Source organism: Macaca fascicularis, chromosome 19 (assembly GCF_037993035.2).
Source record: "Macaca fascicularis isolate 582-1 chromosome 19, T2T-MFA8v1.1".
Taxonomy (NCBI): Eukaryota; Metazoa; Chordata; class Mammalia; order Primates; family Cercopithecidae; genus Macaca; species Macaca fascicularis.
Genome location: NC_088393.1, coordinates 50039070 through 50062303, shown reverse-complemented (window position 1 = coordinate 50062303; position 23234 = coordinate 50039070). Strand labels below are relative to the sequence as shown.

General features: G+C 43.4%; 1 protein-coding gene across 2 annotated transcripts; it reads left to right on the top strand.

The window, feature by feature from the left end:
- Positions 1 to 293: 293 nt before the first annotated feature.
- LOC135968328 (pregnancy-specific beta-1-glycoprotein 3-like) lies at positions 294 to 22448 on the top strand. 2 transcript variants are annotated; one of them, XM_065534442.1, is made up of 6 exons: positions 294 to 453; positions 1667 to 2026; positions 12760 to 13038; positions 15774 to 16052; positions 16453 to 16707; positions 21771 to 22448. In XM_065534442.1, the coding sequence occupies exons 1-6, from the start codon at positions 390 to 392 to the stop codon at positions 21821 to 21823; spliced, it is 1290 nt and encodes a 429-aa protein (XP_065390514.1). In that variant the 5' UTR covers positions 294 to 389; the 3' UTR covers positions 21824 to 22448. The 2 variants fall into 2 exon arrangements, with proteins under 2 accessions (XP_065390514.1, XP_065390513.1); XM_065534441.2 differs by lacking the exon at positions 21771 to 22448 and adding an exon at positions 20120 to 20920.
- Positions 22449 to 23234: the final 786 nt, after the last annotated feature.

The window sequence follows — 23234 nt, the reverse complement described above, 5'->3', positions numbered from 1 at the left end:
CCAGGACTGTGCTTGCCCAACCTACAGGGTATGTGTGTGACTGTGTGTGTCTGTGTGTGTCTCTTTTGTGTGTGCATTTGTGTTTCTGCACATAGTGTGTGTCGAGGTTTGGTGACACTGCTGAAAAAGGCAGAGGCCTCCACAATTCCCAGGGACCTGACACACAGACAAAAGGAAAAAGAGAAGGAGGGACAAGGAGGCAGGACTGAGAGGGGAGGGGACAGAGACGTGTCCTGGGCACAGACCCCACCCATGAGCCTGAGAAGTGCTCCTGCCGCGGGAAGAGGCTCAGCACAGAAGAAGGAAGGACAGCACAGCTGACAGCAGTGCTCAGAAAGATTCTGGATCCCAGGCTCATCTGGACGGAGAACACACAGGCAGCACAGACCATGGGGGCCCCCTCAGTCCCTCCCTGCACACTACACATCACCTGGAAGGATCTCCTGCTCACAGGTGAGGAGAGAACTTCCTGGGAGAGGACAGGAGAAGGAAGCAGAATGCTTGGATGGGGTCTCCTGGAGAAGATGGGGTTCTAAAAAATAAAAGAAGTCAGCACTTTGGGAGGCTGAGGTGGGCAGATCATGAGGTCGAGTTCAAGACCAGTCTGCTCAACACAGTGAAGCCCCGTCTTTACTAAAAATACAAGAAATTAACTAGGTGTGGTGGTGTGCTCCTGTAATCCTAGCTACTCGGGAGGCTGAGGCAGGAGATTTGCATGAACCCGGGAGGCAGAGGTTGCAGTGTGCCGAGATCGCAACACTACATGCCAGCCTGGGCGACAATACGAGATTTCATCTCAAAAAAAAAAAAAAAAAAAACAGGAAAGAATTCTCTGTTGGAGCCTGGATAGGGGAGAATATACTTGAGAGGGACAGGGGTCAAAACAGGAAAATCACACTGAACTGGAATTGGTAAGAGGTAGAAAAATCTCAAGTGTTTCGTTTTACTGGTCAATCATCACTGGCCACCACATTTTGAAAAATGATAATAATAACTATTATCAGATGATATTTCACATGAAAATATAAGCAGGGCATGAAACACTGTAGTCAGCAAAAAACTTCAACAATTGGGGAAAGAAGAAAAAAAAAAAACACCCCAGGCGTGGAGAGCCCTGGGAACTCTCACATCTACAGGAGTCTGCAGCCTGTCCGAGGCACTGGGGTGCAACCAAGATCAAAAGTCCCTGTCCTCACGGAGCTCATGCTGTCATGGGGAGGAAGACAGACATGTAAAGAGATCTAGAATGTGAGGTCAGGTGTTGACAAGTGCTCTGGAGGGAGCAGAGCAGGGAAAGGTCAGAAAGGAAAGACCCAGGGTCTCTGAAGGAGGTGTCAGGAAAGAAGTCTAACATGCCCTGATATAAGCACGACCAGAGAGCAGTATGGAGGGAGCCATGCAGACCCCTGGGCAAGAGGATGCCAAACATAAAAGTGCCAAGGTCAGAAGTGTTGAAGGAATGGGGGTCATGCTGCTGACCTTTATCCAGTAAGACAGTAGGACACACACACAGACAAAAGGTATGTATGTGTGTGTGTCTGTGAGTGTGTGTGGGTGTGTGTTTTCAAGGCTGATGATTGAAGAGACATTCTCAGGACCCAGGGCCCCATATTCTCACTCCCATACATAGGTCTCAATATTGACTGATGCTCTCTCCACCTCGTAGCATCACTTTTAATCTTCTGGAACACGCCCACCACTGCCCAAGTCACGATTGAAGCCCAGCCAACCAAAGTTTCTGAGGGGAAGGATGTTCTGCTACTTGTACACAATTTGCCCCAGAATCTTGCTGCCTACATCTGGTACAAAGGGCAAATAATGGACCTCCACCATTACATTACATCATATGTAATAGACACTGAAATAATTGTATTTGGGCCTGCATACAGTGGACGAGAAACAGTATATTCCAATGCATCCCTGCTGATCCAGAATGTCACCCAGAAGGACACAGGATCCTACACCATACAAATCATAAAGCGAGGTGATACCACTAAAGGAGTAACTGGACATTTCACCTTATACCGTGAGTGATTCCACATGATCCCTGGGTGTTGGGGGGCGGGGTCACTTCTACTTTGCATACACAGGATGGTCAGACCTGGACTGTGCCTGTGTCCCTCTCTGCGTTATGTCCCATGTTGGGGTTTCGGCATTTAGTGCAGGACACACACAGAGGAGACAAATCACAACAGATCAGAATTCCTTTCCTGCCTCCAGACCCTGCAGACACTTGCTGCACAGGAAGGACAGTCTGATGGGGGGGGGGGGTGCTCAGCAGGAGGAGATCAGCCTCAGCCAAGCACCTCATGCCCTCTTCATAAACTTGACCCTGAGAAAGACCCTGGAGAACTGAGTAGGGCTTTGCCTAAGAGGTCCCATGAGATACTCTCAGAGAACATCAGTCCTAGAAGCCTCAACCCCAGACCCCTGTCCTTAAATCCTTACTCCAGATAAAGCTGAGGAGCCTGTGCCATGGCTGGGTTGTGGCAGGGCTTACTGGGACCAAGGACTCACCAGCTGTTTGAGGACTGTGTCTCCTGGAGCTGCTCACTGCCAGGGCTCAGCCCTCAGAGCCTCATCTGGGCAAGGACAGAGCTTTCTTCACCTGACACTCAGAGTGGAGAGGACAGAAAGACAAGCTTTGTAGACCATTAGCCAACTGCCTTGTGAGGCTTAGGACACTCCATAGGAAGTCTAATGTCCCCAGAAGCAGAAACAGAAGAGAGAAAATGTACCTGGAAGCAGTTTGTCCACAGGGATCTGACCTAAAAGTGCTCTCTCATGGAAGTGAATGATAATAAATGCTGTTTGTGTGAACACCTCCACTGTGCCAAGCATTAGGTCGCGTGACTGTGAAGAATTTTCAGTTTATTCACAGATAGTATGAAAAGCCACAGTCCATTTGCCATTTAGCTTATTTGACTGAGAGAAAACTGAGGCACAGGAAGGCACAGTCACTGAACCAGAGTCACACAAACACAAAAGGCAGATCAGGGTCACATGAGGTCTGTCTGCAGCCACAGGCCCATCCTCTCCTCCACCAGAAGTGACGAATCATTGAGTTCCAAGGACCCCATAGTCATTTATTGGCTCAAATCCTCTCTTCTTAGGCATCCAAACATCAGAGGAGTGAGAGCAAATGGTCAGCTGATTAGTCTGTTCTCCAAAACTAAATCACCTGCCTCAACTGTCAGAGTCAGTGCAAAAAATGTCCAGGCCTCCCCCTGAGATCTTAACTCCTATCACTGAACCTGAAATCCTGTGTTTCTCAAAGTGTCCATGTCACTGGTATGACAGGATAAAAGAGAGGACCTTGTTTTCATTCCCCACTCACACCCCGCACCAGCACAGGCCCAGTGAGAGACACACACTCAGGAGCTCTCACATAACAAATGAAGGAATTGAATGAAGAAAGGAATGACCCATAACCTCTTTAGAGACTGGATCTTGGATGCAGAAACCTAGGAAGTTCTAGTCACACCTGTCCCTTCTCCTTCAGAGGCTGACACCCATGTTTCATCGCCCCCCACTACCTCTTGCCCCTAAAGCCACCCCACCTCTTGTGTAACTCTGAATCTCCTTGGCGTCTGGAGGGTTTTTGAGGGCTCCCTGATCTTGGACGGTGGAACTGGAGGCACCTGGTCCCTGGGGTTTCTGAAGTCACTGTGGCCCCCGCTGTTCACTGCCACACTGTCTCTGCCTCTCTCTGCTTCTCTGTGTCCCTCATCTTGCCCCATTTCATTCTACCTGGCAAGCCCTGTCCTGCACAGCTTCTTCCTCCACCCGTAGGCCTTCCCCAGACAATCCTTCTAACTAGGCTGACTGTTCTCTTCCCTTCCTGCTAACACCGTTGCCTGGCTCACCTCCCAGGAAATGGGAGAGGCATAGAAATCACCTGGAGTTGTCACTCCTGCCAGGCTTCATCTCGAGCCAATGACCCGAGGTCACTAAGAGAATAAGTTTCCACTGTATCCCCATCCAGGGCTCTGTCCCTTTGTGAGGCTGTTCTGTGGACAAGACCATGGGGCAGGGATAAGCAGCTCCTCCATCCACTCTTATAATTCCCAGACAAGTTCTTCTGGCCTCCTGCACAAACCAAACCAATTTATCCTGATGATGATTTGCAGTAAAGAAAGATTTTAATGACTCCAAGTCTGCCAAACAGGAGGACAGAGGTTTATTATTACTCAAATCATCCTCTCTAGTGGATCACGGGTTAGAGATTTTCAAGGATAGTTTCAGGGGCACAGAACTGAAAAATAGCTACTGCTGATTGTTTGGGGATGGAATCATGAGGGCAGAGGGAAATGATGTGCTTGTGCTTGAATCTGCCTCTAGGTGGGGACCAGGTGACTGACTGAGCCATTAGTCATGGGTATGGATGAGGTCAGCCGGTTGCCAGAATGCAAGGAATGAGAAACATCTCAAAAGACCAATCTCAGGTTCTACAATAGTGATGTTACCTATAGAAGCAATCAGTTACAAATTTTGTAAAATCTGGCCAAATGACATTTGAGCAGTAAGGGATTATAGAAACTGTGCCTACATTTTAGCAGAACTCAGTTCCCTCCTATAATCTTACTCTCATGGTCTTTCACCAGTTTTACAAAGGCAATCCCTGGGCAAAGTAAGGGTATTCGTTTTATGGAGGAACTATTATCATTCTTGCTTCAAAGTTAAGCCACAAATTAAATTCCTCCCATGGTTAGCCTGGCCTATGTCCAGGAATGAGTGAGGACAGCCAGCCTGAGACTAGATGCCAGATGGAGTCAGCCATGCTAGTTTGCTGTCACTGTTGTAATCTTTGCACTGACTCACCAGGGTGTCAGAGGCTGGACAGGTCTGCAGTCTCCAAAGCCCATGGGCTGATTTCACCCATTTCACTCGTGACTCCATCCTCAACCTACTGTGGAGCTCACATTCTCCAGTCACTTCCTAGAGATTTCTGGTTTCCTGTCAGGCATATAACGACCTTGAAATTTGTCACTTGGTTTTAGCAGTAAGTAAAAACCTGAACAAACTGAAAAGTCAACAACTTGTTAAAATCTCTCAGAGATGGCCAGGCACAGTGGCTCACACCTGTAATCCCAGCAGTTTGGGAGGCTGAGGTGGGTGCATAATGAGGTGAGGAGATCGAGACCATCCTGGCTAACACGGTGAAACCCCGTATCTACTAAAAACACAACAAATTAGCCGGGCGTGGAGGTGGGCAACTGTAGTCCCAGCTACTCGGGAGGCTGAGGCAGGACAATGGCATGAAACTGGGAGGCAGAGCTTGCTTGAGCCAAGATCGTGCCACTGCACTCCAGCCTGGGCAACAGAGCGAGACTCTGTCTCAGGAAAAAAAAAAAAAAAGTGCTGTTAGAGAAATGAAAAATGTTTTTGATGCTTACTGGTAGACTGCACACCGCTGAGGAAAGAATCCCTGGGGGGGCGGAGCAAGATGGCCGAATAGGAACAGCTCCAGTCTCCAACTCCCAGCGCGAGCGACACAGAAGACCGGTGATTTCTGCATTTTCAACTGAGGTACTGGGTTCATCTCACTGGGGAGTGCCGGACAATCGGTGCTGGTCACCTGCTGCAGCCCGACCAACGAGAGCTGAAGCAGGGCGAGGCATCGCCTCACCTGGGAAGCCCAAGGGGGAAGGGAATCCCTTTTCCTAGCCAGGGGAACTGAGACACACAACACCTGGAAAATCGGGTAACTCCCACCCCAATACTGCGCTTTAAGCAAACAGTCACACCAGGAGATCGTATCCCACACCTGGCCGGGAGGGTCCCACGCCCACGGAGCCTCCCTCATTGCTAGCACAGCAGTCTGTGATCTACCGGCAAGGCAGCAGTGAGGCTGGGGGAGGGGCGCCCGCCATTGCTGAGGCTTAAGTAGGTAAACAAAGCTGCTGGGAAGCTCGAACTGGGTGGAGCTCACAGCAGCTCAAGGAAACCTGCCTGTCTCTGTAGACTCCACCTCTGGGAACAGGGCACAGTAAACAATAACAAAACGCAGCCGAAACCTCTGCAGATGCAAATGACTCTGTCTGACAGCTTTGAAGAGAGCAGTGGATCTCCCAACACGGAGGTTGAGATCTGAGAAGGGACAGACTCCCTGCTCAAGTGGGTCCCTGACCCCTGAGTAGCCTAACTGGGAGACATCCCCCACTAGGGGCAGTCTGACACCCCACACCTCACAGGGTGGAGTACACCCCTGAGAGGAAGCTTCCAAAGCAAGAATCAGACAGGGACACTCGCTGTTCAGAAATATTCTATCTTCTGCAGCCTCTGCTGCTGATACCCAGGCAAACAGGGTCTGGAGTGGACCTCAAGCAATCTCCAACAGACCTACAGCTGAGGGTCCTGACTGTTAGAAGGAAAACTATCAAACAGGAAGGACACCTACACCAAAACCCCATCAGTACATCACCATCATCAAAGACCAGAGGCAGATAAAACCACAAAGATGGGGAAAAAGCAGGGCAGAAAAGCTGGAAATTCAAAAAATAAGAGCGCATCTCCCCCGGCAAAGGAGCGCAGCTCATCGCCAGCAACGGATCAAAGCTGGACGGAGAATGACTTTGACGAGATGAGAGAAGAAGGCTTCAGTCCATCGAATTTCTCAGAGCTAAAGGAGGAATTACGTACCCAGCGCAAAGCAACTAAAAATCTTGAAAAAAAAAGTGGAAGAATTAATGGCTAGAGTAATTAATGCAGAGAAGGTCATAAACGAAATGAAAGAGATGAAAACCATGACACGAGAAATACGTGACAAATGCACAAGCTTCAGTAACCGACTCGATCAACTGGAAGAAAGAGTATCTGCAATTGAGGATCAAATAAATGAAATGAAGCGAGAAGAGAAACCAAAAGAAAAAAGAAGAAAAAGAAATGAACAAAGCCTGCAAGAAGTATGGGATTATGTAAAAAGACCAAATCTACGTCTGATTGGGGTGCCTGAAAGTGAGGGGGAAAATGGAACCAAGTTGGAAAACACTCTTCAGGATATCATCCAGGAGAACTTCCCCAACCTAGTAGGGCAGGCCAACATTCAAATCCAGGAAATACAGAGAACGCCACAAAGATACTCCTCGAGAAGAGCAACTCCAAGACACATAATTGCCAGATTCACCAAAGTTGAAATGAAGGAAAAAATCTTAAGGGCAGCCAGAGAGAAAGGTCGGGTTACCCACAAAGGGAAGCCCATCAGACTAACAGCAGATCTCTCGGCAGAAACTCTACAAGCCAGAAGAGAGTGGGGGCCAATATTCAACATTCTTAAAGAAAAGAATTTTAAACCCAGAATTTCATATCCAGCCAAACTAGGTTTCATAAGTGAAGGAGAAATGAAATCCTTTACAGATAAGCAAATGCTTAGAGATTTTGTCACCACCAGGCCTGCCTTACAAGAGACCCTGAAGGAAGCACTAAACATGGAAAGGAACAACCGGTACCAGCCATTGCAAAAACATGCCAAAATGTAAAGACCATCGAGGCTAGGAAGAAACTGCATCAACTAACGAGCAAAATAACCAGTTAATATCATAATGGCAGGATCAAGTTCACACATAACAATCTTAACCTTAAATGTAAATGGACTAAATGCTCCAATTAAAAGACACAGACTGGCAAACTGGATAAAGAGTCAAGACCCATCAGTCTGCTGTATTCAGGAGACCCATCTCACATACAGAGACATACATAGGCTCAAAATAAAGGGATGGAGGAAGATTTACCAAGCAAATGGAGAACAAAAAAAAGCGGGGGTTGCAATACTAGTCTCTGATAAAACAGACTTTAAACCATCAAAGATGAAAAGAGACAAAGAAGGCCATTACATAATGGTAAAGGGATCAATTCAACAGGAAGAGCTAACTATCCTAAATATATATGCACCCAATACAGGAGCACCCAGATTCATAAAGCAAGTCCTTAGAGACTTACAAAGAGACTTAGACTCCCATACAATAATAATGGGAGACTTCAACACTCCACTGTCAACATTAGACAGATCAATGAGACAGAAAGTTAACAAGGATATCCAGGAATTGAACTCATCTCTGCAGCAAGCAGACCTAATAGACATCTATAGAACTCTCCACCCCAAATCAACAGAATATACATTCTTCTCAGCACCACATCGTACTTACTCCAAAATCGACCACGTAATTGGAAGTAAAGCACTCCTCAGCAAATGTACAAGAACAGAAATTATAACAAACTGTCTCTCAGACCACAGTGCAATCAAACTAGAACTCAGGACTAAGAAACTCAATCAAAACCGCTCAACTACATGGAAACAGAACAACCTGCTCCTGAATGACTACTGGGTACATAACGAAATGAAGGCAGAGATAAAGATGTTCTTTGAAACCAATGAGAACAAAGATACAACATACCAGAATCTCTGGGACACATTTAAAGCAGTGTGTACAGGGAAATTTATAGCACTAAATGTCCACAAGAGAAAGCAGGAAAGATCTAAAATTGACACTCTAACATCGCAATTAAAAGAACTAGAGAAGCAAGAGCAAACACATTCGAAAGCTAGCAGAAGGCAAGAAATAACTAAGATCAGAGCAGAACTGAAGGAGATAGAGACACAAAAAACTCTCCAAAAAATCAATGAATCCAGGAGTTGGTTTTTTGAAAAGATCAACAAAATTGACAGACCGCTAGCCAGACTAATAAAGAAGAAAAGAGAGAAGAATCAAATCGACGCAATTAAAAATGATAAAGGGGATATCACCACCGACCCCACAGAAATACAAACTACCATCAGAGAATACTATAAACACCTCTACGCAAATAAACTGGAAAATCTAGAAGAAATGGATAATTTCCTGGACACTTACACTCTTCCAAGACTAAACCAGGAAGAAGTTGAATCCCTGAATAGACCAATAGCAGGCTCTGAAATTTAGGCAATAATTAATAGCCTACCAACCAAAAAAAGTCCAGGACCAGATGGATTCACAGCTGAATTCTACCAGAGGTACAAGGAGGAGTTGGTACCATTCCTTCTGAAACTATTCCAATCAATAGAAAAAGAGGGAACCCTCCCTAACTCATTTGATGAGGCCAACATCATCCTGATCCCAAAGCCTGGTAGAGACACAACAAAAAAAGAGAATTTTAGACCAATATCCCTGATGAACATCGATGCAAAAATCCTCAATAAAATACTGGCAAACCGGATTCAGCAACACATCAAAAAGCTTATCCACCATGATCAAGTGGGCTTCATCCCTGGGATGCAAGGCTGGTTCAACATTCGCAAATCAATAAACATAATCCAGCATATAAACAGAACCAAAGACAAGAACCACATGATTATCTCAATAGATGCAGAAAAGGCTTTTGACAAAATTCAACAGCCCTTCATGCTAAAAATGCTCAATAAATTCGGTATTGATGGAACATACCTCAAAACAATAAGAGCTATTTATGACAAACCCACAGCCAATATCATACTGAATGGGCAAAAACTGGAAAAATTCCCTTTGAAAACTGGCACAAGACAGGGATGCCCTCTCTCAGCACTCCTATTCAACATACTCTTGGAAGTTCTGGCTAGGGCAATTAGGCAAGAGAAAGAAATCAAGGGTATTCAGTTAGGAAAAGAAGAAGTCAAATTGTCCCTGTTTGCAGATGACATGATTGTATATTTAGAAAACCCCATTGTCTCAGCCCAAAATCTCCTTAAGCTGATAAGCAACTTCAGCAAAGTCTCAGGATACAAAATTAATGTGCAAAAATCACAAGCATTCTTATACACCAGTAACAGACAAACAGAGAGCCAAATCAGGAATGAACTTCCATTCACAATTGCTTCAAAGAGAATCAAATACCTAGGAATCCAACTTACAAGGGATGTAAAGGACCTCTTCAAGGAGAACTACAAACCACTGCTCAGTGAAATAAAAGAGGACACAAACAAATGGAAGAACATACCATGCTCATGGATAGGAAGAATCAATATCGTGAAAATGGCCATACTGCCCAAGGTAATTTATAGATTCAATGCCATCCCCATCAAGCTACCAATGAGTTTCCTCACAGAATTGGAAAAAACTGCTTTAAAGTTCATATGGAACCAAAAAAGAGCCCGCATCTCCAAGACAATCCTAAGTCAAAAGAACAAAGCTGGAGGCATCACACTACCTGACTTCAAACTATACTACAAGGCTACAGTAACCAAAACAGCATGGTACTGGTACCAAAACAGAGATATAGACCAATGGAACAGAACAGAGTCCGCATGTTCTCACTCATAGGTGGGAACTGAACAATGAGATCACTTGGACTTGGGAAGGGGAACATCACACACCGGGGCCTATCATGGGGAGGGGGGAGGGGGGAGGGATTGCATTGGGAGTTATACCTGATGTAAATGACGAGTTGATGGGTGCAGCACAGCAACATAGCACAAGTATACATATGTAACAAACCTGCACGTTATGCACATGTACCCTACAACTTAAAGTATAATAATAATAAATAAATTAAAAAAAAAAAAAAGAATCCCTGGCTTGAGGATGTGTGAATAGAAACTTCCAAAACTGAAACAGGAAAGTTCAAAAAGAGTAGGGGGAGAAATGTGGAACAACACATTCAACTTCATATTTAATACTTTGTATTGACAATAGCAATTTCTAAATGTTGTAGTTGTGGGACAACCGCCAAGGATGTAATATACATGTAATGGGAATACTGGGGGATGCCGAGAGTTGTTGGAAGTGGCCAGGTGGGTGTTATCTGATGGTTTCACTGCCTGTGCCACACACAATTGTTTCCTCATGATGATGCCATTTTCATAAGCTGGGGTTCTTCGTGGGGGACACATGAGCCATTGGCATCTCACTTAGACTCTTCCTAATTCACACAAACTGAAACTCTAGTTGTATTTCCTGAGGTTAAGAGAAAATGAAGAAAGCATTTCACATACCTGCTTTGGGCTCCTCCCCATTTTTCCTAACTCTACACAGAAATTAGAAACAAGTTCTTTCTATATTTACTAACATAACACACATCACTTCTTTAAATTCTGCATCATTCCTCCCTTTATGTAATAGACACACTGGCCAGTTCTGTCCTTTTAACGGGACTCTCTCTACTAAAGGACTTGCTAATTTCAAATCACCTTTGGCATCTTTCTTTGAGCATAATGTGATCGTGCTGGAATTCACCCCACACCTAAACCTTAATTGGGTATCAAGAGAAATACTGCTACCAGAAATTGATCTTAGATGTTTGGACTATCAGTAAAAAATTTCCACTTATGACAACATTTTAATGTTTCCCCCAAATATTTTTTTGTTTTGTTACTAGAATCAGAACATAACATGAGGTCTAAACTCCTGACAACTTTTTATGGGAAAATTGCTGTATTACAAACTGAATATCCCAAATCCAGAATCCAATATCTGAAATGCTCCAAAATCCAACACTTCTGACCACTGATGTGGTGCTAAAAAGAAGTGCTCACAGGAGCATTTTGGATTTTAAATTTTTCAGATTTGGGATGCTAAACCAGTACATCTACTGCAAATATTCCAAAATAAAAAAAGTTAGAAATCAAAAACACTTCGCTTTAAGCTTTTTGCATAAGGAACACTTTATCTGTATGAACTATAGGCATGAAGCTCTACAGAAGGTCTCTAGAATCTCCTCATCCTGCATAACTGAAACCGCACACACATGGAACAATGCCCTATTCCCACGATCCCAGCTACTGAAAACTACTATTCTACTCTCTGATTCACTCTGGAATCCACTGAGATGAGGTACATAGAGTAGACAAACTCATAGAATCAGAGAGTAGAATGTCTAATGAGAGAAAGTATCTGCAACACTTCTTCCCAAATATTGGTCTAATAGCCACCAAATACATAGGGTCCATGAGGGCCAGACTTCCATCATCAGTTCATGTTTGCCCTTTCCACCAGTTAGTTCTGCACTTGCAAATATCCACATGTATTTCTAGAAACATCCACATGGTCCTCACCTGCCCTCTACAGGGGGAAGGGAACATCATGGACACGGAGCAGGGAATATGGTCTTGGTCCAAAGCTATCAGCTCTTGCCTGTTGCCTTCACTCTTCATTCCTTGGACTCTGCTCTATCTTTAGAGGTCACTGGCTCAAGTCAGTCACTATGAGACAGCTGGGAAAACTGCAACACCTTTTGGCTCCACTGCCTGATCACTGAACAGACCTCCAGGCTTGACTCTGGTCTCCCCTGTGCTATTTCTGCTGAAGTGCTGAGTCCCAAGCCAGGCTTCCCAGTACCCAAAGGGTTTAAGCACAATGGGAAGTTCCATCATCCATCTCTAGGATGTCCTTGGAAAGGGAAGCCGCAGAGAAAGCATACCTTGGGGGACAAAGTAAAACTGAAACTAAGAAGATTCCAGTACTGCATACTCCAGGTAGGGACCACAGGGTGGGCCAGGCAGGCAGTTGGAGAGGGAGGGACTCAGAGAGGCACCAGGGGCTGTGACTGCTGGTCCTGTGTCTTTCCATGACCTAATACTGCTGCTCAATTCACACTTGAAAAAGTCTGTGCTTCTCCCACATAAAGCAGGCAGCCTCACAATCTCTGAGCCCTCAGATTGCCATGCATCTCTCTTGTAACACATACACCTACCATGGGCTTTTAAGGACTTGTGTGGGCTGAGAGGTGGGAAATGCCAACACTGATTGAAAAATGTCTTAGAAGGAATCAAATGTGCCACACAAGGCAATCTTCTCTCTGTTATCTCTACAGTGGAGACTCCCAAGCCATCCATCTCCAGCAGTAATTTACACCCCAGGGAGGCCGTGGAGACTGTGATCTTATCCTGTGATCCTGACACTCAGGACGTAAGCTACCGGTGGTGGATAAATGGTCAGAGCCTCCCTATCAGTCGCAAGTTGCAGCTGTCCAAAACCAACAGGACCCTCGTTATATTTGGTGTCACAAAGGATACTGCAGGACCCTATGAATGTGAAATGAAGAACCCAGTGAGTTCCAGCCGCAGTGACCCAGTCACCCTGAATCTCCTCCGTGAGTATCTTCTAATTCTCTGTGAGGCAGGCTGCCATCCCAAATACACATGGCCAGAGGCCAGGCCTCTCAGTCCTTCTCAGGTGCAAGTACAGAGACCTTTACCTCTGGACATCAAAGCTGGCCATGATTTTCTGCCCCAGGCAAAACAGAATAGGCTTAGGCTTGAACAAAAATTGGAGAGAAAAGGCTACTCCTGTCCTGGGAGACTCAGGGTCCACAGATTATGATGGGAGAAACAGGTAAATGTCTCAGGGTCCAGATCAGTGAACACAGCAGGGATTTGGCTAGAACTTCAGTGTTGTGACTTAGCTCACAGGGTCACTCTGGTCCTTCCACAGACCAGGATTTTACCTTCCCTCTGACATCATCACCTGTGACTTTATTCTCTTTGTTCCAGGTGGTCTGGATGCCCCCACCATTTCTTCTTCATACACCTATTACCATAAAGGGGAGTCCCCAAGCTCTCCTGCCTCACAGACTCTCACCTACTGGCAGAGCATTGTTGACTGATTGATGGGAAGTTCCAGCAATCAGCACAAGTGTTCTTTATCTCCCAAGTCACTAAAACATATACAGGGGTCTATGTCTGTTTCATCCATAACTCAGTCACTGGTGGAAGAAATCTCATAATCAAGAGGATCATAGTCCCTGCTAGGTGGATCCCTGGAGCATTGGCAATATGTTTTCCAGTGAAGTCTATCTGGCTATCAGGAAAGAGCCACCTGCCCTCTGCAAAGAGAGAGGGAAAATCAAAAACACAGGACAGGGAATATGTTTCTGATCCAAACCACCAGCTTTCGCCTGTCCCCTTCACTCTTTCTAGATCATTCTTTAGACTATACACTAACAATGAACAATCTGAAAGGAAATTAAGAAAACAATTTCAACTCACATTAACAGCAAAAGGAATAAAATATTTTGGAATAAGTTTAACCAAAAGGTTGTAGGGTTATATCCTGAAAACTACAAAACATTACTGAAAGAAATTAAAGATGACATCAATATGTGGAAAAGCATTTCATTTTCACGGATTGGAAGAATCAATATTGTTAGGAAGACAATACTACCCAAAGTGAGCTGCAGATTCAACGCAACCCCTACCAGAATCCCAGTAACATTTTTTGCAGAATTACAAAAATCTGTCCTAAATCTGACCTGACAGGCTCTTATTGATGACTGCCACAACAGAGACACTGAGAAAAAGATGCAACCGTGAAAAGGTGGAAAGATTTGATGACGTAGAAAATAGCAATCATTATTTCTCACATCCCAAAGCCTTCAAAAATATACTAGTGCAGCATGGCCAGTATGGAACTGACCAAAAACTAATCACCAAGCTAGAAACGTGGTGAGAGAAAAAAAAGGGGGGGTGGAAGAGTGTATTTGGATAATCACCTACCACTTTGGTGTATTAATCTGATGCGGAAAAGGAATGCTACCTGGAGCATTTTAGATTTTGAATCTTTCAGATTTGGGATGCTAAACCAGTAAGTATATGACAAATATTTAAGAATCAAAAAAAGAAATCAGAAACCCAAAACACTTTTTTTCCTAAGTCTTATGCATAAGAAACACTCAATCTGTGTGAACTATAGGCATCAAGCTGTACAGCAGATCTCTAGAACCTCCCCATCTTGCATAACTGAAACTGCACACACATGAACAACTTCTGATTCTCCCCAATCCCAGCTCCTGGAAACCAGCAGTCTCTTCTCAGATTCACTCTGGAATCCACTAACATGAGGTCCCTAGAGTAGTCAAACCCATGGAATCAGAGAGTAGAGTGTCCAGTGAAAGAAAATATTTGCGAAATTTCCCCCCACATTTGTCTCATATCCATCAAATACACATGGTCCAATGAGGACCAGATTTCCAGCAGTTCATTCCCACCCTTTCCACCACTCAGTTCTGCATTTGCAAATGTCCACATGTATTTCTGGAAAGATCCACATAGTCCTCACCTGCCCTTTGCAGAAGGAGAGGAAACTTAAAGAACTCAGAACAGGGAACATGGTTCTGCTCCAAAGCCACCAGCTCTTGCCTGTCCCCTTCACTCTTTCTAGATCATTCCTTGCACTCTGCTCTATCTTTGGAGGTCACTGGAACAAGTAAGTCATCATGAAACTCTTGCAGAAAACTGCCCCACCTTGTGCCTCCACTGCCTGATGACTGAACTGACCTCCAGGCTTGACTCTGGTCTCCCCTGTTTTATTTCTGCTGAAACATCCAGTCCCAGGCCAGGCTGCTCAGTATCTTCAGGGTTTCAGGACAATGGGAAGTCCCATTATTACTCATCTCTAAAATGTCCTTAGAAATGGAAGCTGCAGAGAAATCACATCCAGCGGGGCAAAGTAAGATGGAATTTGGAAGGGGCCTAGCAGTTGCACATTCCAGGTAAGGAACCCAAGGTGAGCCAGCCAGACAGCTGATTAGAGAGGGACTGGGAGGGGTACCAGGTGCTCTCACTCCCACTGACGTGTCTGTCCATGACCCAGCACTGCTGCTCAATTCACACTTGAGAAAGTCTATGCTTCCATAAGACAGAGCAGGCGGCCTCACAGTCTTTGAGCCCTTAGGTCATCATGCATCTGTCTTGTGACACACACACCAGCTATTGGTTTTCAAGGACTCGGGTGGGCTGAGAGGTGGGAGATGCCAACTCTGATTGAAGGATGCCTGTGGAAGAATCAAAGCTGCCACACGGGACAAACTTCTCTCTGTTATCCACACAGCGGAGCTGCCCAAGCCTTACATCACCAGCAACAACTTCAACCCCATGGAGAATGAGAATGTTGTAGCCTTAACCTGTGAACCAAAGACTCAGAACTACACCTACGTGTGGTGGGTAAATGGTCAGAGCCTCCCGGTCAGTCCCAGGCTAAAGCAACCCGGTAAAAACAGGTTCCTCATTCTACCCAATGTCTCAAGAAATGACACAGGACCCTATGAATGTGAAATACGGGACCGAGTTGGTAGCATGCGCAGTGACCCCATCACCCTGGATGTCCTCTGTGAGTATCTTTGGTTTCTCTGTGAGCCAAGTCACCAGCTTAAATTCAAAGAAACATAGGCCAGGCATCTCAGTCTCTCTCAGGTCAAAGTACAGACACTTTCATTTCTGGACACCCGAGCTGGCCATGACTCCCTGCCCTGGGAAAACCTGGGCAGGCACAGCCTTAACCAAGGATATAAGGGGAGGGGATGCTCTTGTCATGGGAGACTTGGGATCTACAGTCTCTGATGGCAGAAACAGGTGAATACCTCAGGCCTCAGCTCTGTGAACACAGAAGGGGTTTGGCTGGGACCTGAGGGTGTGTCTTGGTTCAGAGGGACACTGTGTCCCTTTAAGAGACCAGGAGTATCCCCTTCCCTCGGATGACATCACCTGTGACTTTATTGTCTTTACTCCAGATGGTCCAGACTTCCCCAGGATTTCCCCTTCATTCACCTACTACCATTCAGGAGGAAACCTCTACTTGTACTGCTACGCGGACTCTAACCCACCGGCAGAGTATACTTGGACAATTAATGGGAAGTTTCTGCAATCAGGACAAATACTCTCTATCCCCCAAATTACTACAGAACATAGCGGGCGCTATGGTTGCTGTGTTCGTAACTCCGTCACTGGCAGGGAACGTTCCACATTCAAGACGATCAAAGTCTCTGGTAAGTGGATCCCTGCATCATTGGCAATAGGGTTTTAGGTGGAGTCTATCTGGCCTTCAGAGAAGAGTCAGGAAAACATTTTTATTCCCAGTCTGTGCCCCATGGGCAGAAGCAAATCCTAATTTCTCCTCCTGAACCCTCCCAATTTGTCTCTACAGACTCTCTTCTGCTTGTTCTTCTGTTTTTCATGGCTGACCTTGTGTCCACCCTGAGAACGGTAGGGAGGGGGCTTTGTCAGCCCTGAGCCCTATGTGGTGGAAGAGGCTTCACAGAGGGACAAGGAGAGTCCTCAAGATCAAGTTGCTTCTTGCTGTCAGCAACACATCCCTTTCCGCTACGTCTTTGTTTTCTTTTACCTACTCCATGAGCTACAACGAACATCTGAGGCTATGAAACAAGCTCACATTTTTCCCCTAAATGAGAGGAGGAAGCCCCTTAGATGAGAGAGGGGCAGCTCCAACCGCTCCCTGCTCTGCTCCAGGGTTCTCCGGTGACTGGCCCTGCCTGACTCCACCTGGTGTGGGACCAGCATGTGTGAAGAAAGAGTCCTGGTGGCCTGTCCTGAATTCGGCTAAATTGAGCTGCCAGTTGAAGTGAAGCCTAGGCTGCAGGGAAATAAGAAGAGAGGGAGCCTCGGGGCAGACCCTTGAGCTGTGTCCTGGTTCTGAAGTCACCGGCTGTATGAGGCTGTGGGCACAGCACGTGGGACACAGCACAGAGGACAGTGAGTGATGCGCACTTGGAGAAATAGTGAGAATCACCTCTCAGGCTCTGCATGGCAGGAAAGGGGCAATGCCAAAAAGTGTGTATTTATAGAGAGGGTAAGACTGCCAGACACTTTATATATGTCTAATATATCATTAACTATTTCTAATTGTGTAATTTAGTGTTGTATAATAATCACACTATCTATTTCCAGATCTTTTTCCTTTTACCGTATTAAACTTCTTTACCCGATAAACAGTAACCCTCACTCCTTCTCCCCCTAACCCCTAGCACCCATCATTCTACTTTCTGTCTCTATGTAACTGGCTATTCTATCTTTCATATATAGAATTATGTAATAATTATCCTTTTGTGTCTGGCTTATTTCAGTTAGCATAATGTCTTCAAGGTTCATCCATTTTGCATGATGTATTGGAATTTTATTCCTTGTTAAGGTTGAATAACATTTTGATGTATAGATATACCTCATTTGCCTACCCACTTATCTTTCAATGGACTTCTCCATTGTTTCCTTTTTTGGCTATTGTGAGTAATGCTTCTCTGAACATCAATGTGCAAATCTTTCTTCAAATTTCTTTCAATTCTATAGGCAGTATGTCCAGAAGTGGAATTGCTGGATCAAATGGTAATTTATTGTTTAATTTTTTGAGAAACAGCCATACCACCTTTTACAGTGGCTATAACAGTTCCCATTCCCGTCAGCAATGCACTAGAGCTCCAATTTTTCCATCTATTTGAAAACATTTGATGTTTTGTGTTGCTGTCGTTGTTGTTGTTTATCAAAGCCATCCTAAAGTGTGTGAGGTGGTGTCACATTGTGGTTTTGATTTGCATATCTCTAAGTATTCATGACATTGAGGAACTTTACATGGGCTTATTGGATATTTGTATATCTTCCTTGGAGAAAACTCTATTTTAATCCTTTGTTCATTTTTTAATTGGGTTTTTGGATGTTTGCTGTTGTTGACTTGTAGTTTTTCATGTATTCTGGAAATTAATTTCTTATCACACTTTTAATTTGCAAATGTTTTTCTCATTTCATAGGTTGCCTTTTTACTCTCTTGATAATGTTCTTTGATATATGAAAGGTTTTGATTTTTATGAAGTCCAATTTATAAATTTTATTTGTTGCCTGTGCTTGCGATGTTACAACCAAAAAATCATTGTGAAATCCAATATCACGAAGCTTTTCTCCTATGTTTTCTTCTAAGAGTTGTGTAGTTCTGCTCTTACATTTAGATCTTTGATTTATTGTGGGTTAATTTTTGTATATGATGTTAGGTAAAGGTTCCACTCATTCTTGACCCTAGATATTGAGCTTTCCCAATATCTTTTGCTGAGAACACTGTCCTTTCAACATTGAATGATCTTGGCACACTCGATGAAAATCATTTGGCCATATATGCAAATATTTCTATCTGGGCTCTCTGTTCTGTTTCATTAATTTCTATGTCCTCCTTTATGCCAGTACCACACTGTATTGATTACTGGGACTTTGTAGTGAATGCTGAAATCAGGAAGTGTGAGTTCTCCAGCTTCATTCTTCCTCTTCAAAGTTGTTTGTCTATTTACAGTCATGAGATTCAATATAAATTTTAGGACCAATTTTTCTTTTTCCGCAAAAATGTCACTGAGTTTCTGATAGGAATTGTATTGAATCTGCAGCTCACTTTGCGTAGCATTGTCCTCCTTACAATATTGAGCCTTCTAATTCATGAAACAAAGTGTCTTTCAATTTATTGATGTCATCTTTAAGCAATATTTTATGGATTTCAGGTATAATCATTTCACCTCTTTGGATAAACTTATTCCTAACTCTTTTATTGTTTTTGATATTAATACAAATTAAATTTCTTAAAATTTTCCTTTAGATTGTTCATGGGTAATGTATTGAAATACAATTGATGTTTGTTGATTTTGTATTGTGCAACATTACCGAATTCATTTATTCATTCTAATAGGTTTGTTCCATCTTTAGGATTTTCTACATATGAATTCAAGTTATCTGTGAACAGAAATAATTTTACTCCTTTCTTTCAATTTGAGTATCTTTTTTTAAATTCTTGCCTAATTTTTCTGACTAGACCTTTCAATACTACATTGAATAGAAGTGTCAAAAGCAGCATTCTTGTCTTGTTCCTGCTCATACAGGGAAAGCTTTCAGTCTTTGTCTGTTGAGTATGATGTTAGCATTGGGTTTTTCACATATTGACTTTATGTTGAGGTCATTTCCTTGCATTCTTAGTTAGAATGTTTTCATTATGAAAAAATATGGAATTTCATCAAATGCTTTTATTGATTAATTCTTATTACCGATTATAGTTCGCATCATGTTTTTGTGTTTTTCTAGGAATTTGACTATTTCATCTAGGTTATCAAATTTTTTGACATGCAATTATTTACAGTACTTTCATAACCATTATTTTATTATAATTGCTAGTAATCACTTCATTTTGTTTTTTCTTTTCACTTGTTTTTTATCTTTCTATTTTTTTCTTTGGAGAGAGAGAGACAGGCTCTCACTCTGTAGGCCAGCCCAGGCTGAAATACAGTGGTGTGATTAGGGATCACTGCAGCCTCAACCTCCTGGGCTTAAGCAATTCTCCTTCTTCAGTCCCCCAAGATACTTGGGTTACACATGCATGCCACCATGCCCAGCTAATGGGCTTTTAACTTTTTTTTGTAGAGAGAGGGTCTCCCCGGGTTACCTCTGCTGGTCCAAACACCTGGCCTCAAGCAATCCTCCCATTGTGACCTCCCAAAGTGCTAGGATTAAAATATGACCCACCATGCTCAGACTCCATTTTCATTTCTGATTTTAGTAATTTTAATCTTCTCTCTTTTTTTCTTAGTCAGTCTACTTAATGGTCATCAATTTTGTTGATTTCATTTTGAAGAATCAACTTTCATTTCATTAATTACTCTATTCTTTTTCTATTCTCCATTTTATTTTATCTACTCTAATCCTTATTGTTACCTTCATTCACTGTGCTTGGGTTTAGTTTGTTCTTCTTTCATATCACGAAGTATTAAAGTAGGTTGCTGATCTGAGATCTTTCTTCCTTTTTTAAAGTAACAGTTTACAGTTATAAATTTCTTGCACAAGACTCTTAACTTCTCTGAACCTCTGGTTCCTCACCTGAAAATTGCAATGAGAGAGCTTGCTTCATACCATTCTTTTAAAGGTTTAATGTAGTCAATGAAACAAGATGCCACACACAGAGTAACCAATGTCACCTGGTATATTAATACCATCGTCATTAGCTTTGAGGTCAAATAGTCCTAGAATCAAATGTCAGATACACCTATTACTAGCCATATGACACCAGGAAAGTTTTTACACTACTCTAAGCCTCTGTCTTTTCATTGGCAAAATGGAAATAATGTCTACCTGACAGGGTTACTGTGTGAATTAAATGAGGTACAGGTAAAGTATTTAGCACAGGTCCTGGCACATAGGACATGCCCCTCAACAGTACCTATTTCCATATACATATAGAAAAAGAGGTACCACGTAAAACACTAGGACATGGTGACTGACTACTTGTGGGAGAGAAAGGGAAAAAGCTAAGTACAAAGAATCAAGCCTGAGTTTTTTACCAACTGAGATGCATCCAGGATGGGATTAGACATTTAAGATAATTTATCAGGGAAGACACCTCTGAGGGAATGTGGGGCAGGCATGAAGGTAGTACGGGAGAACCCACAGACCCCTATGCAAAGCTGACTCCTCTGAAAAAGAAAGAAAAAGAATTTTTAGGTATCAATTCAGTTCTAAGAGAGTTTTTGCAAGGCTGATAGGGAGTCTTCCAATCAGTCACCCATGAACGTTAAAGAGAGCCTCAGAGAAATAGGCTTGCTTTCACGCCCTTGCTGGGAACCTGTGGGAAGGAAGCTTTCTGTGCAAGGGAGGTGGTGAACTTGAAATACACTGACCTGGGCCTTCTGTCAATCAGGTCCCTGCCACGGAGACCTGGCAGGGTCTCATTCATGGCTGCCACACAGAGACACTGAGAAAAAGATGCAACCATGAAAAGGTGGAAAGGTGGAAAGTTCTAATGACATAGAAAATAGCAATCAGCCTTTCTCCCATCTGAAAGCTTTCTGAAATATCTGAGTGCAGTAGAGAATTGACAGAGGACTGATCACCAACCTAGAAACATGGTGAGAGGGAAAAAAACTGCAAGAATATAACCATCTCCCATCAATTTTCCAACAGAAATAATGCATTCCTTGAAGAAACAATTATAGAGTACCTCATGTTACATGTTTGTTCCTGAGGCTCTTCCCTGTAAAATAACATCATCTCCATTCCTTTTCATTTCTTTCCATGACAGGTCTTTCAGGAAGAGGACATATTCCTGGCCTTAATCCCATATATCAGCCGTGATGTCATTTCTGTATTTCGGGAAGACTGGCAGGTATGATGGCCTTTTCTCCTGTCCTGTTTCCTGCAAGGCTGACTGCCATGCTTGGGAGCAGGAAAAGACTTATTGGCCTGTATCTGGGGCTGGATCTCCTCCTTCTTCCACTAAACTCCTGCTTCTCAGCACTAATTCCTGCAGTTCCCTTTCTCCCTGGCCTTTATGCTCCCTCTACCCCAATGTCTTTTAGACATAATTATCTCCAGCCTCTGCTCATTTGTTTCTCAGATTCACATGAGAAACACAATTTCACATTGTGAAACCCTCTTCATTATTTTTAACATCTCTCAATAGTGTAGTTTTATCCATTCCCATAAAGCTCAACCACTTCTCAAAGTGTTGCTTGACTTCTTGTCTCCAGACTTTGAAACCTTCCTTGCATATAACTGCCTCATTACCTTTCTAAAATCTAGTTAATTCACTTAATCAACAATCCCCAAGGGTTTACTCTAGCCTATTTAGTAAGTTCACAGTTCTCTATTTACTAATCCTTCTCACTTCTTTTACCTCTATTTCCTAGTATAATTCCTCCATCCTAATTAGAACTGTCCTCCTACACATCCCTGTCGCTTCACCCATATATACATAAAATTCTTAGTCCCAATGCAATGCCTAAAAACAGGGTGAACTCCCCTCCACCATCTGCACTACAGACTTAACCACACCCTTCATCACAAACAATCTCCGACCTGGTGGAGAACAAAGACTTTATGAATAGTCTGTGAACCTGAGAGTCAGGACACAACCTATGTGAGGTTGAGACCTTTTCCTGGTGACCAATTCATGTGTTCCAAAAAGATACAGAAATGAAGAAGGCAAGTTCCCCACCCCAGGTGACATAAAGCCTAAGACAGGAAATGAAACCTGAAAATAATCATAATACCAAAATAGAAAAAAAGTGAAGGCCACAAGAAATCAGAGAAATCTGATGGGAAATATAGCTACACATTGGAATCACTGGAAAACATTTTTAAAAGTGGATGCTCAAGCCCCACCCATGAGTTCCAGTTTAAAGGTCTGGTAAGGGACCCAGGCACTGGTAATTTTTAAGTCTTCCCTGACACTACAAACATGTAACAAGGATGGAGAACTCTTGTTGTAATAGGTAGAACTTAAAAATAAATCAATGATTTTCAGCTAGAAGTACTGGTATTACCTAAGGACCTTTTTCAACATACATAAGACTATACTTTTTTGGCCCTAATTATTAATCGGCTACACCAAGAACACAGTAATCCAGTTGGGAAACAGAAGCTGAATGGAAAAGCCACCTTATTTGATATGTTAAAATATATATAAAGCATTTTTAAATGCGTGATAAGTGATGCTAAACCTTCTCTAAATAACATTTATGGGAATGTTAACAATATGAGTATT

What these genes read in the sequence shown, in the direction of transcription:
- LOC135968328 (XM_065534441.2), top strand. Translation starts at nt 390, where the DNA reads ATGGGGGCCCCCTCAGTCCCTCCCTGCACACTACACATCACCTGGAAG. An exon ending in TGGACATTTCACCTTATACC is followed by an intron (nt 2,027 to 12,759) that starts GTGAGTGATTCC and finishes TTATCTCTACAG; the next exon opens with TGGAGACTCCCAAGCCATCC. An exon ending in CAAGACGATCAAAGTCTCTG is followed by an intron (nt 16,708 to 20,119) that starts GTAAGTGGATCC and finishes TTTTTTTTGTAG; the next exon opens with AGAGAGGGTCTCCCCGGGTT.